Source organism: Lepisosteus platostomus, chromosome 28, assembly GCF_059453375.1.
Source record: "Lepisosteus platostomus isolate fLepPlt1 chromosome 28, fLepPlt1.hap1, whole genome shotgun sequence".
Classification (NCBI taxonomy): Eukaryota; Metazoa; Chordata; class Actinopteri; order Semionotiformes; family Lepisosteidae; genus Lepisosteus; species Lepisosteus platostomus.
Window position 1 is genome coordinate 6,129,262 of NC_142638.1, and position 14,113 is coordinate 6,143,374.

A 14,113-nucleotide genomic window follows, 5' to 3' on the forward strand; every position below is an offset into this window, starting at 1 on the left:
CTGGTCTCTAATAATCGTGCTGTGAGAAACTGATGAGCCTGCGAAACAACGCAGGCACTTCCACAGTTACAAGCAAGCTGCAAACAGAGGCAAGGGGGAAAAAAAGGGTCAGGGGGCTTCTGCTGCCTTGGTGTTGGCTCTTCCCATCATTGTGAGGCAGAATGCACCAGGCACTGGATCGCTCACCCACTGACGGGGAGTGTGAGCAGGGTTCAGACCATCCCGAGACAGGCTGCCCCTACCTTCCTGCCGAGGCCCAGTTGCAAGTGTGATCCCGCTCGGGACAAGACGAACTTCCGGCTCAGACTCTGTCTGTGCTCGGCTGGGGAGTCAATCCTGCAAAGCTGCCACCTATGGGATGACGAAAAAAAGCCTCTAACCCACCCCTAAAAGGTCCAGATGAGGCACTAGATATAAACGCAGGTTAACCTTCTCCTTGCTGGTTAAAACCATGGCCGACGGTGACCAAGTAGCTCCCTACAACTGCCTGACCACACTCAGGAGAGTCAACAACACCTCTGGAACTGGCCACGATTCTCCTGTAGACAGAGGGGAGTGTGTTCACACACAGAAGCAGGAAAGAGAAGCCTTGATTCCAAACTGGAAAGAAAGGAAGGACAGAGTCAGCTACTCCCCCTGAACATGCAGGCGCTGATGAGAACATTCTTTTCCTCTGCCACCCCTGCTTTTCGAGCAGAAAGATAAAAGCATTACCGCTGATCCAAACACACGCAGAATTCAAAAGTCTGCTGCCACCCCCGTCCCAGGTAATCCTTTAAATCAGGGAACAAGGATCCCAAGGTGATGAAAGCCCGAGAACAATCCTCTTACACCACAGCACACATGTGCGCTCCAGGCCATCAGGCTAATTAAGCAAAAAAACATGACCTCAGCAGCCCTCATGCTTTCTCCCTGCTGCACCCAAAACTTACATTTCAAAAGGATTTAATGTTTTCCAGAAGAAGCTAGAACAGAAATAGCACACTAGAAGGGAGCTAGTAAAATCACAGAAACCCAGAAAGGGAACAGGTCAGACTATTTTAAATGAGCATGTAGAAGGCACTTGATTCTATAGATCTTGCATAGTGTTGTTGGACTTGTCTGCACCCAGCCCCATCCATCGCACCTGCGTACCAGCAGAGCAGAGGAACCTGGGACCCATCGCCCACTGAGCTGCCAGTTGCTTGACCAGAACAGCTCGACTGGAGGATGTTCCCAGTGCCCACAACATGCCAGCTTCACCCTGAAGCGTCTGGAATCATGCTTCCCTCTGAAAGCGTCGGTAGAGTCTCGCAGACGCTCTGCATGACACCTTAGCACCGGCCGGTTGGTGTGTTGAAGTCTTTGAGGAGGTTACAATATTTTCTGGACTGTCGCAATCAGGACTGCCCCAGGTCTCTGTCCCATGGGAGAGCAGGACAAGAGGCAAACATCTTTCAACGAGAATTTAATCAGGCAACAGATTTACCAACACAACAGCTTCCCATGGCACTCCAAGAGCACAAAGGGCAGAGCGGAGCCGAGCTTCAGCTTCCTGAAGAACAGAAGCAGGGAGTTAAGTTTCCTTGGCATCCTGGAACAGACCATCAGAAGTTCATCAGAGAGCGTAAACATCTTTCTAGGTCAGGGGTGCCCACTGCTGTCAGCAGGTTCTCTTTCCAGCTTGGCTCTTAATCAAAAGCAGCTGCTCGCTAGCCGTCAATACTCTAGTCAACCTCTCGGGTACTTCTGCTTTAAAAGAGACCTTGAAGACCCAGAAACACACCAGCCCTCCAGGACTGGACACCCCGGCTCGGGAGCCAAGGCTCATGGGTAAAGGTGCTGTAAAAGATTCCCACTTCAAACCAAGACAATGGCAGAGACCAAACTAAAACCAAAAATCTCTGGAGCTCTGGCTACAGAACACCAGGACCACTGAGAGACCCTGCCTAACAGGGTCTAACAGTAAGAACTATCCACAAACTTGTTGATTCTCATTCATGTGATCACCTTATCTGCTCTTTCACATTCAAAATGGCTATTTCCATAAATCTGTTCATCTGCTGGACCCTTAAACTCATAGGCTCACGCTTCTTTCCTGAATTTATTCTTTGCAGTTCTCAGCCACGCTGTTCTCAGAACTCGACAAGGTTTTTTTTTCCCCTCTCGGGACCAGCTCCCCCTCCTCCCTTCCCACCCCAACGGGCGCACTGACCCGGGCTCAGGACCCATCCTGCAAAACCAAACCACCTCTGGCTTTCAGCAAAGAGAACAGAACAGGCACCATGGAGGGGGGTGTAGGAGAGAGCAACAGCCGGATTTCACCTGTCAAGGAGCAAAACAAATGATGGCTGTGGGGCACACAGCGCCTCAGGACGCAAAAAAGCAATTTAACGAAACGCGAGACGGGTTATTAGAAAATGAAGATTAACCTGGGTCAGGAGCAACACAAGGTAATTACAATCCCTCGCCACCGACATCTCCCAGACAACAAAGACACGTAATTGAGAAAAATGATGCCCCCCCCCTCCTCCTCCGCCAAACATCCAGCTTTGAGACCTGTCTGATGCACAACGAAGACGGCGGAGAAGACGAGTACCCTCAAGCAGCCCGTTTCGAGTCAGTGGGGCATCGCCACGGAAACGAGATGCCCCCCCACCCCACGCTCTCCTGGACAGGAATCGTCCCTTACCCCCCGCTGAGCTACTCAGAGGCACACCGGCCCCAGCCCTCTGAACCACAGCATAACCTCCTCTGGGTCCAAAACATGGCGAACACTTCCGGCAGTTAGTAAATAACACCCTGTTTTTCCCAGTGGAGAGGGTCTCTATTAAACAGCATGCTGCTGGGGGCAGGCGTGTTTTATTCTGCAGGGTGAAGCTTACCGACTGCTATAAATCAAATGCCGGCACCCCTGCTCACTAATGAAGTCTTCAACTACATAAATCCTCCCCCCCCTACCAGCTTGCAATAAACATTCTAGTCAATTAAAAACGAGCGAGGGATGGGAAAGGGAAAGAGAACACCCTCTCACTGCCAGCCATGGAAAGATCAGGAGAGAAATAACGCCGTGCTCCATTAAGGAGAGCACCGAGAGAGCACAGCCTGCTGCCGCTCAGAGCTTCCACTAGCAAAGCACCAAGGGGGATCCAACAGTATGGTACCTGCTGACCTCAGAAGCAACACTACCCTGCAGGGGCCCCGCTTGGGTGAGGGTTAGGCAAGGGGGTCCACCCTCATGACTGCCCAGCAGGAAGCTCCAGGGCTCGGCCACGGGTCCAGGGAACCAGCCAGGCCGCGCTGAGGAGCTGATCTCTTTACGTAGTGGCAGCCCTCCACCACAGCCTGCGAGAGATTCTCAAAGCACACGGCAACACAAAGGCAAGCCAGGGCAGGGAATACAGAAGTTTGAGGGGACTACCTTCCACTGTTTAAAAAGCCCAAGGGCATCACCAAGGTCAACCCAGTAGACTCATGGAAACAAGCTAATGTTTGTGAAAGAACATTGTGTTTTTGTAAAAAAATAAAACTGACCTAGCAATGTGCCTGCTTATTCATCTGGGGAAAAAAAAAAACTACATTAAACAGATGAGGGAGTCTGTAACCAGCAACCCAGCCATGTTGTTAAAGCTAGTCACAGCCTTCCTTTAAGAAACAGCTGGGTTGGATTTTCCACTCGGTTAACTGCCTCGGGCATCCATCTTCTGAAGGTGCTGCAGTAGAAATCAGTGAAGAGCAGCTTAACTGAACAATTAAAGAAAATTATGGGCAAGACTGCTACTGCCAACAGTCCCCACACCTCGACGAGATTCAAAAGGCTGAAACGGGATAAAATGGATCATTAAGACCGTTAAATTAAAACTACAGAAGTTTATTTTCCTTCTGTAATTTCCCATTGCACTGTGGAGTGCAGGCTGTTTTGTAGAGCCCAGATTTCAAGTTGCAAATATTAGTATTACACCAGGCACATATTGATTCCCCGCTGTAAGGTTGAGAAAAAGAACATCTCAGCTGTAGGGCCTCCTTCAGATGAGATATTGGCATTGACAGCATCTTGATAATCCTTTCATAACATGTGAAGTACCTTACCCTTTGACACCTGATTCTAATTATTCTTCATAGAATGGTGGCATCAATTAAAGTACCATCATCACTGCAAGCTTTCCAAGTCTCACTATTCCCTCAGTGTCGCATCCTCCCCCAATTCTAGAGCCCAGGAACACACACTGCAACCTCTCACTTCCTGGAAGAGTTCTGCACACCTGCCAACAAAGACCAGCACCTACAGAGCATCGGGTGCTCTCCAATTACCACTGTACAGGGGGTGCTGCATTGCTCCAGAGGGGTGCAGAGATACCAGAGATGTTCCCATCTTTGATTCAGCAGCACATGCTGTAGAGGACTCAGGTGTCCCCCCCGTCCCAGACTGACGGAGCCCACAGAGGTGCTTTAGACCCCCAAAATCCCACTATCTTAACTGCTTACAAGATAGAACGAAGCACACAAGGAAATCAAAGCACCGCGAGTCGTCTTAACCGATAAGAAGTTGAAAAGCCTACTTACAGCCTGCACAGGAAATCCTATTAAAAACTAGCCAGACCAGCTTGATGGTAAGCATCCACCTACAACTACCCCCACCATGTTTTTTCCAACTACAAAAACCATGATTAACCTTGAACTAAAAATTATCCAAAACTTTGCACATCACTATGCAATTGCTGTTAGACCCAAAATACATATTCAACCCATGAGTGAGGGAGAGCTCCAGAAAAGCAGACATTTAAATGCTGTAACTGAGCCAGACCAGGTTTAGCACTTAATTCAGGTGCTAACTTCACATTGTATTTGCAAATTAATACCAATTTTTCACATCATGCAAAAACGTGGGAGGCCACAAGCTACCCCTATTAAGATCTAAAACAAAGTACCCAGGCAAAGCTACTTACTACTGCCAGCCATAATCCACACATGGGAGACCAAGATCACTTGATTTCACTCTGCACTTGAGTAGCATTCAGGAAGGTAACCATTCAGGTCTTCCCCAGAAGATCCAGCACAGTGATAGTTAACACTTGGATCCCTCCATTACCTTTTATCAAGCTCGGCATAAAAGAGGAGACCACAGAGACCCCCTCCCTCCCCACATCCCATTGCAACATGCCAACTTTCCATAGGAAAGCCCTTCTACCAGCCCCACTCTCCCACAAGCACATACTCGCTGTATGGAGATAGACCTCGCCAGCAGAGCTCTGATCATGGGGAAAATACTCTTACCCCCTTCACCAGCACAATGCTAGAGCCCTGCTATGAACTAGTCCCCCCCCAACATACAAGACACCCCACTGGAACAGTAAACTGTCTGTTTGAGACTTCAGACTCCAATCTGCTGAAGGGGATTTGTCTAAACCTGTAACTGCCAGACTTACCCAGCAATAACAGGAGGAAAGAAATAGTTAAATGGACATGCAGTAGGTTTAAAATTCAGATGTATTAAATGGTGCCCTCAAAGGTCAGTTGCTTAGGATGGGATATTTTTATGCTTTAGTGTAGATGAAGTATGAAACTATTCATGATAGAACAGCTACAAATTTAACCAATTGCTCAAATCAAAGGATCCCAGTGTCAGGAACACTCTCCACCCACCCAACCCACCTCATTAAACCAAGGGTGGGTCATGCCCTGAAGCCCAGTACCACAGGCTATTGGATCTCAAAGAAGCAACTGCAGAACAGTACGCATAAGAAAAAAAAATCCTGCACTTTATTGGAAAGGGCCCAGCTTTACAAATTTCACTTTGCCAAGTTACACAAGCCTCTCAACACCATCAAGGTAAACAAAGCAATGCGCAGCAACTTGCCATTCAAAAAAAAAAAAAAAGGAGAAAGCGCAGTTTATTGCAAACAAAGGCAAAACTCCCCAACTTAAGACTCAGCTAAAATTATAGATCAACAGCCAGGAACCCCTACCCAGAGGCATTGTGTAGTAAAGAAAAAACTAGTTTCCAATCCTCTTTAACATTTCCAGAGCGAACACTCGCTCCCCCCAGCGCGGGCCTCTAAGGAGTGGCGTTGACGACCCTGTTGGGCTTCAGGTCGAACAGCTCCCGCAGGCTGACCTCGGGCTCCACGTGGTGAGGGATCTTGCGCTCGTTGAAGAGCCCCGAGAGGTCGGCCTCCACCTTGCCGCGGCCGGGGAAGCGCAGGCGCAGGGCGAAGAGCCGGCTGAGGTCCTCCTCCACCAGGAGCGCCCTGCGCTGGCCGCCGCCCCCCAGCCTCTTCTGCCACTTCCTACTGGACCGCTGCTGCACCAGCTGCAACCAATGACAGGTCAGGGTCCACAGCCAGGCCCCTCCCATTCTCACACAGTACAAGACCATGACACCCACATGACCACATCAGACCCGCCCTTCAATATTGCTTTCCAATATTTGGAAATTTCTGCATTCCCCAGTTTATATTTGGGATCAAGTATCAACATCTTAACTTGATACAGAAGAGAAAAAAAAAAAGATACTCTGGAGGAAGGTAAAAATTCAACATGCAGCCATTAACCAAGGCACGGCAAAATATATAATCAATGGTCCAAGTTAAGTCAGTTAAACTCTGCTCATGGGAACAGGCAAGACTCGGAGGACATATCCATCTGTTGACAGTTCTACAGCATGTCAGAGTAGGATTTCTCAGCATTGCCCTGCAGAGACTACAGCTTAGAGAAACCAGGTCAGTCACCTTCCTGACCCATCCAAAATGGTTAGGGGAACTTGCCTACTTAAAATTGAATTCTCCAACACATAAGGGTGTTAAGTGTCCAAACCCAAGGCAATTTAAACTCCATTTGAGCCCCCCTCCCAACACTACCTGTGGGCAATTTATACAGCATCAGACAAAGTTGCCAACAAGGCCATTTCTTAAAGCCACTCCAGCTGAAGTGAACAAGTGCATTTGGAAATTCAAGATAAGGATTTGCCAGTGCATTGGTGGAAGACCTTGGTGAACATGAAGACAGACCTTCAGTCAACTGTCCACATGCAGGGATCATCTAAGAACTATGACGGCCACTTCTTTGCAGTGGCAGAATGAGGAAGTGAACACACTGCAGCTTTGATCCCTTAAAACCCACCCTTCCCAGTGGGAAACTGGAGCACCTGGGCTTACCTTCACTCTCCCCTCCGGGTCATGATGGACAACGTGCCTGGTGAGGCTCTCCTGAAAAGAAAGGCCATGCAGCGATGAGCACAACAAAGCAGCCAACAAGCAGAGGCTATCTGGCCCAAAGCACTAACAGCATTGATCCAAGAACTGTATTCGGATGTTCCCAAAATGAGCTCAGAAAACCCAGTTGGCAATTACTTCAGCCTGGCAGCTTGCTAAAACTTAATGTGCAAGAGATGAGAACAGTTCCTCTTACAGCACCAGTTTGTTTTGCTGCCGAGTATAAAGTCACTGGGTTCACCAATATATCTCAGCATAGGCCAAGATTAGCATTTTGCATTACAGCTTGTAGATGTGCACTCATGAAAATGGATTTCAAATTATAGCCACAGCAGTTTTACACATTTAACTACTCTCCTGATTGGGTCCAAAACCCATTGACGCATTACGCTTTTATGAAGTAGGATCTTGCTGTGAAATTAGGCAGAATTTGCACTGTTCACAAAAAGCGTTTGCTGTTAACAGCTAATTAGAAACCAAGCTTAAATGACTAAGAGGATTTACTCATCTGATTAAGTCACCCAAAAAAAAAAAAGTTTTAAATGAATTTTAAGGGGGTTTCGACCCAGCCAGCACCCCAGAGCAAGATGCAGGTCATGATTGTTGTGTCCAAGCTACAAATAACTCAAGCACATAAAAGCAGGTGGGTTTTCTGAATTCTAGTTGAATGAAGGCACTAGTCGCTGATGGCTTCCCAACAGGTTCCATTAGTGCTTTTCACCTCTTCAACACTCAGCCTCTCCACTTAAACAACTATGCCACTCATACAATTCTGACCCCAATGGAATTCCACTGCATTGCTCCGGCTGCACACTTTAATGAGTGGATCTCAGAGGGGCACTCCAATGCTGCATTTAAACTCGCTGGTATTTTGCAATGCATTTTAAATTCTCGGATTAAGGCAGTTGCATCTATTATGTCCTTTTAAGTGGATCTCCAGATGTCAGAATGGACCGACTCCTCCATACAGTATATACAAAAACTAGATGCACAAACCCTACAAGTAATTATACACGGATTTGAATTTGCCATGTTATCATGCACTGCTTACTGCTACTAACGCCACAACAGTGGTTCCCAATCCTGGTGACCCACACGCCTTAGATTGAGTAAAGTGTCAATTAAGAAGTTGCTTCTAGTCACAAATTTGTAAGGGAAATTAACTTTTACTGGTGAATTTTGAGATTTTAAGTCAATGGAGGCCGTGGTTGTGTAACCAAGGGCTCAGCTGGAACACAAAGCCAACGGGTGGACAGGACCAGGAGTGGAGCCGCTGCCGTATGGGGAGAACGAGGGCCTGCAGAGGGACAGAGGGCACTCACCCGCATGGCGAAGACCCTGGGGCAGTCAGGGTAGTAGCAGCGGTACTTGAACAGCTTCAGGTGCTCCTTGCGGATGTGGTGCTGCAGGTTGAAGGCGGTGGTGAAGGAGGCGGCGCAGCCCTCGTGGGGGCACGCCAGCACGGGCTTCTCCCGGGTGTGCGAGCGCTTGTGGCGGCGCAGGGACTGGCGCGTCTTGAACTCGGCCGGGCAGAGCGGGCACAGGTACTTCCCTGACAGACGAGGGGAGACCTCAAACCTGAGCTGCTCCTGCTGGGGCGTCCAGCCGCTCACTCGGAGAGGACCGCCCCAACACAGCAGTTACACGATCCAGAACCTTCAAGTGCTTACTGCTGGAGACCCTGTACAGCAGCAGTTCCCCAATCCCTGGTCCTGGTGACCCCCTACCCAACATGCACCTGCTGGTTCTCATTCCATCCCACCTTCATTAGTTCATTAAAGCACCTTGGATCAGGTAACACTTCAAATGACAAATACTTGAGCACAGGAAGTGGCACAACCTGGGTGCCAACAATGGCCTTGCCATAACAGCCCCACAGTCACCATTTTTGGATTGGGTGGGGCTCTCCTCGCCATTGATGCTCATGAAGCCACTGCTCATGCTGTGCTCACCATTATCAGCTTTGCAGCCAAAATTTGGTCATGGTTTTAATGCAGTTTTATAAAAAGGAGCTATCAAAACCATGATGATTCAGGGAAGCCTGCTTTAACCAGCTACTAATTGGAAGTTGCAGATCAAGGACAGGATTTGGTTTCTACTTAAAGGGTGGGGCCCTGCACATATGCATTTCTAGAAGCACAAAAACTGAACATTTTACCATCTTAATAAAATTCAGGGCCATAACTTGTTTACAGTACATGCAAGGTCAGTCTTAGGTGGCCAGATACAACAGTCCAGACACTAGTACCACAAGTCTTTCTGCAACACTTGTATCTTTGTCAGGAAGTCCAAGAAAGATTACCTGGGTGCGTCGCCATATGCTTGCAGAGTTTCCCCCATGTGGGTGCAACCACTGGGCAGCTGGAATCACGGCAGGGGTACCCTAGAAAAATAAAAAGGGGGGGGGGGGGGGGGGGGGTCAGTGTGAATACCAATGTTTCTTTTCCAGAAGAAATTTAGATCTTAAGCCACCATGATGGGCAATCAAGTTTCTGCAAGGCCAGCTGGAAGGTCCTGACCATCGGATGGGCTATTGATCGCTTCCCAGATCCCCACTAAATGAATCTCTGCTTGCAGAATGTTTCTCACCTGCACTCAAAAAACCATATTGAGGTACCCGTCATGTCATTCAAGAACACAACCATACTTCTACACACATTATAGCACACAGGAGATCAGCGTTCAACAGGCCTAGTTACTTTCCAGCACGAAAGCTGGTTTGGCAGCACCCTACCACTACATCTCCTGACAGTTTAATTTAATCCCCCACCCATCAAGTGTGGACAAGGATTTGTGGTAAAAAAAAAAAAAAGACTGGAATAACTCATATAACCCATATGTTCCAGAAATGCTTTAAAGGCCAGAAATTGACATTTAAGTGCAGTGAAACTGCATGGCCCCATCAGGTAACTCCACATCCAGCTCTAAAAAGAGTAAGCTTGGCACTTTCGGTTCACTTGGTCTGTAGACAGACATGTGACCCTTTGCAGTAGAATCCTGGCTAGGATCAGAGGTGGGGCTCTTCCATTTAAAGAGATCCCCAGACCGACAAGGCTACAGCTCACTGGCTTTGGACAGTCCCAGGGTGGAGAACAGCTTGACTGCACCTGCGTGGGTCTTCTGGTGGGCTTTGAGAGCTGCTCTGGTTTCAAAGTTCATCCCACAGCCGTCTTTCTGACACCTGCAACAGCAAGAAGATCTTGCAACCAAAACTTGCAAACAAGCACATGAGTCTTGACAGCGAGCAGGGCATTACAACATTTACTTGTTCAAGAAGCCAGCTTCTTACCCTGGGGACCTCTGGTTTAAGATTAACCACCCGTTACCCTCGGTACCCCCGCCCCATCTGGTTAAGACCAGCCCTGCAGCAGGCATCTCACTGTGGGAGTGATCACGTATTGCACGGTTACCATTCCTGGTCACAGGCAGGAATCTGTCCAGTGTGATCAAGTAGTCCACAGGACAGCCCCCCCTTCCCTGCTCCTGGGGATCCACACCTCCTGATCCAGCTGAATTGAGACTTCTTGATAAATTACTTGGGTAACCTCATACCTTGCTTGAACTGAAAACTGCTCCCATGTCATGGGCAACAAACTAAAGCCAGTTGGACACAGGAGGGCAGGGGACACCCAGGGCCAGTCCTCAAGGCTTCAATCCCCAGATTAAGAAAAGGCTTCGATTGGACGGATTATGTAAATCGGATCAGTTAAGTAACCGAGGGCTCAGGTGGAAAGAAACACCCTCTAGCTCTCCAGGATCGGAGCCGTGTGCTCATGAATTAAGGGCTTAATGAAGTAACATCCAGAAAAAGCCAAACGCTGGGGTCACGGCCAATGAAAAGCCTATCCTACGTGACACTGCTTTATTTAGCTGCTGAAATTAGAAAACAGACACGAGAATCGCTTCCTACTTTATATAAAAAAGTGGACCAGATTAAAAGGCCTGCACCTTACACAGCAAAGGCTAAAGCAAAACCCAGATAGGTCTGTATTCCTGCTGAGAGCCAGGTGCCTTCAATTGCACGAGGCACTTAATGTACCAAAACACTCAAACCTGTCAGCTTTAATGCAAGTTGTGCCTTTAGTGTTTTTTTTTTTAACAGCAACAATTGATAAGGTCCTTGCTAGCGAGCAAAAAGCCGACAGTATGCATAAGCTGCAAAGGTTTATTCCGTGCTGAAAAGATCCGGGTTTTCTTCAGATCTTCACATCTGACATCTCCTTTCAGCATGGAAGGAACCTTTACCTGTTCCCCAAGCATGAGCTGGGATAGGTTAGATCAGTGGGGTCTCATTCCTGATGGCCCACCCATACCTGTTGGCCTGTTCCAGCCAAGCCCCTCACAGCTCTCAAACCTGCTGGAGCTTTAACCACTAAACAATTGTGAAATAAAAATCAGAAACGAATGCAAATTTCAATAAAGCATCTTGGATCAATTAAGGGGAGGGAGGGGGGCCCAGTACCTAGATGTTAAGCCAGTGGTTAACAGTGTATATTATGGATACCACTAACACTGCATGTTAATATGCATACAAACCTGTAAGTAGTCTATTGGAAGCCCACCAGCGATGGGACATGCCAGTTAACTACTGATTCGAGCACATGGGTGCTAACATGGAACCAGCATTCGAAACATACCAACAACCCCTGAAGATCCCAGCTCCTTCAAGAGCAGCCCCCTGACAAGAAGTCATGCAGACTCACCTGAAAGCCAGAGTAGGGCTGTGCTCATTTAAGTGAATCCTGTAAGCTTTGCGTTTCCTGAAGGTCTTGTCACAGTTTTCAGAAGTACACTGCAGGAGGGGGAAAGGATTGAAGAATAAGCACAGAATTCCAGTCAGTCACAAACAAGAGGTCATCTGGGCCCATCTGGCTTGTTCAGTTGCTAGCTGCCAATTAAGTGGCAGCTATCCTGACCCTGGAGTGCCAAGTGTCTGTGGGGTCTCATTTCAAATGATCTTAAGAGCAGCAAACCCAGCTGGTTATACATTTCTGCTTCTCCCAGCTCAGCTCTTCAGGTGCTGCTCCTTTAAAGAGACTTTGAAAACCATCAGACAGACTGGCCCTCCAGGACTGGACACTCCTGATCTAGATGGGCTGTGGGAGTCTGGAGCAGGCTACCACATTGTCCAGGACATGGACTTTAACAATGTGCTAGACAGCCCAGACAGCCTCTGCACAGCTGTAGTCTTCATGACTAGACTTGATCCAGCCACTTCTTGAAAAACCTGGGTCACCACCTTCTAGCATGGCTGCAGAGTTGGACAGTCAGAATACAGCAGGTTTAAGTTTGTGCAAAACAGCAACTGAGTTGCTGTTATACATTGATCCAATTAAGCCAATTAGCTTGGGGTGAGAGGTGGGACATTTCAAGATTACAGCACATTGATGGTAGACATGCACCAGAGAAACTGAAAGCCCAAAGCCTACAATAAAGAAGCCTGACGTTTAACAGTCGTTCACACCCCACGAAAACTTTGTACATCGACCGTGCCTAGAAGCAGATCAACACCGCCGACCAGCCATTGATGGTATCTGGCGCCCTCTGCCGTACGCACCTTGAAATAGCTGTCCTTATCGCCGTGAGCGTATTGGACGTGTCTCTTCAGGTTGTCCGAGCTGTAAAAGGACTGGGAGCAACCGAAATGGGTACAACTGCGATAGAAAAAAAAAGTTTCCACAACTCATTACAAAATGACTTGGACTATTGTATAGAAGTCTCATACTAGCAAGTCACACTGAGAACACGTTAATTATAGATGCCTAACGTGTCCCTTAAGCGGTTACACAAGGCCTCTGGTGTTACCACAGGGAAAACTATAGTGCAGCTAAAACACAGCCCGATGCGAATATCTTGCTTGAACCTGAATGATTTCGTCCCGGTGTGCTTCAGCTGGTGGCGTCTCAGATGAGCCTTCCGTGAGAACCTCAACCCACAGCCCGGAACATCGCATGCCAGCGGCCGCTATGGACAAAAAAATAATGCGCAGCTGCCGTTAACGGAGGACTAGCGCCATTTAAAAAAAATTGCCCCGTATACCCGCTGCCATGTTTGAAGGCACCCCAATCCCACCGCTTCTGTGGGCAGTTCTGGTTAGAGCGCATCAAATCTGTCCCCCCGCGAAATCAAGGCCACATTATTTAAGACGTTGAAGTCCCCTCTCCCTTGAGAAGGGGGGAATCAGGCCGAGAGAGCGCACCTCGCCGGTGTGCACCGTCTGGTGCTCTCTGAGCCGCCACTCGCGCGTGAAGGCGGCGCCGCAGGCCGGGTGGCCGCAGTTGAAGAGCTGCTGGCGCGGCATGGCGTCCACCGCCGCCGAGAGGAGATCCATCTCCCCCACGTCTCCGCCTCCAAAGGAAAGACTTCCGCGATCTCTTCTCTCCACTTCGCACCCACTGTCTTCTATGAAGACGCTTCCCAGCGCTTTCGCGCCCCTATATGTACTTCAGCGAGGGCGGCGGGTCGCAGGTTCTGGTGATTAAGCGCGTAATTGGAAAATCAGAGGAGGGGCGTGTCTGCTCGCAGTGTTTGCGTCTTTGACGAGCCTGTGAGAATTGACCATTTTCACGCCGCCTCGATTATAAACTGTGTGTGTGTTTTAACTGCTTCACCAGAGGGACGGGCCCCGAACAATTGAGCGCTGTTAAAAAGTTGATACGACAGCTCTATGTGGTACCGTGAAGAAATATTAACAATGTTTTAATGCGTTAAATTGTGTATATGCACAGAAAAATCGTGCATCTCCGTGCATGCTAAATGAAAACACCACGGCTTGCTTTCACTCTTTGGCGTTTTATTTTTTATTTGCTCTCTTCTGAATGAAGGAGTCCGTCTGATTTATCATACTAGCAATAATTTAGTATTCTTTGACCACTATTGCCCGGTAGAGGACGCTATGGGATCGGTCTTTGCAGTAAAGCACC

At 48.4% G+C, this 14,113-nt stretch overlaps 1 protein-coding gene across 1 annotated transcript; it reads right to left on the reverse strand.

Moving 5' to 3' along the window:
- Window positions 1–5,717: 5,717 nt before the first annotated feature.
- On the reverse strand, window positions 5,718–13,707 carry 42sp43 (P43 5S RNA-binding protein). Its single transcript, XM_088622959.1, has 9 exons — window positions 13,390–13,707; window positions 13,054–13,154; window positions 12,748–12,844; window positions 11,894–11,982; window positions 10,298–10,371; window positions 9,493–9,573; window positions 8,513–8,742; window positions 7,134–7,184; window positions 5,718–6,289 (listed from the first exon to the last, which is right to left on the reverse strand). Exons 1-9 carry the CDS (start codon window positions 13,519–13,521, stop codon window positions 6,035–6,037), a joined length of 1,110 nt encoding a protein of 369 aa, XP_088479085.1. The 5' UTR covers window positions 13,522–13,707; the 3' UTR covers window positions 5,718–6,034.
- Between the last annotated feature and the right edge of the window lie 406 nt (window positions 13,708–14,113).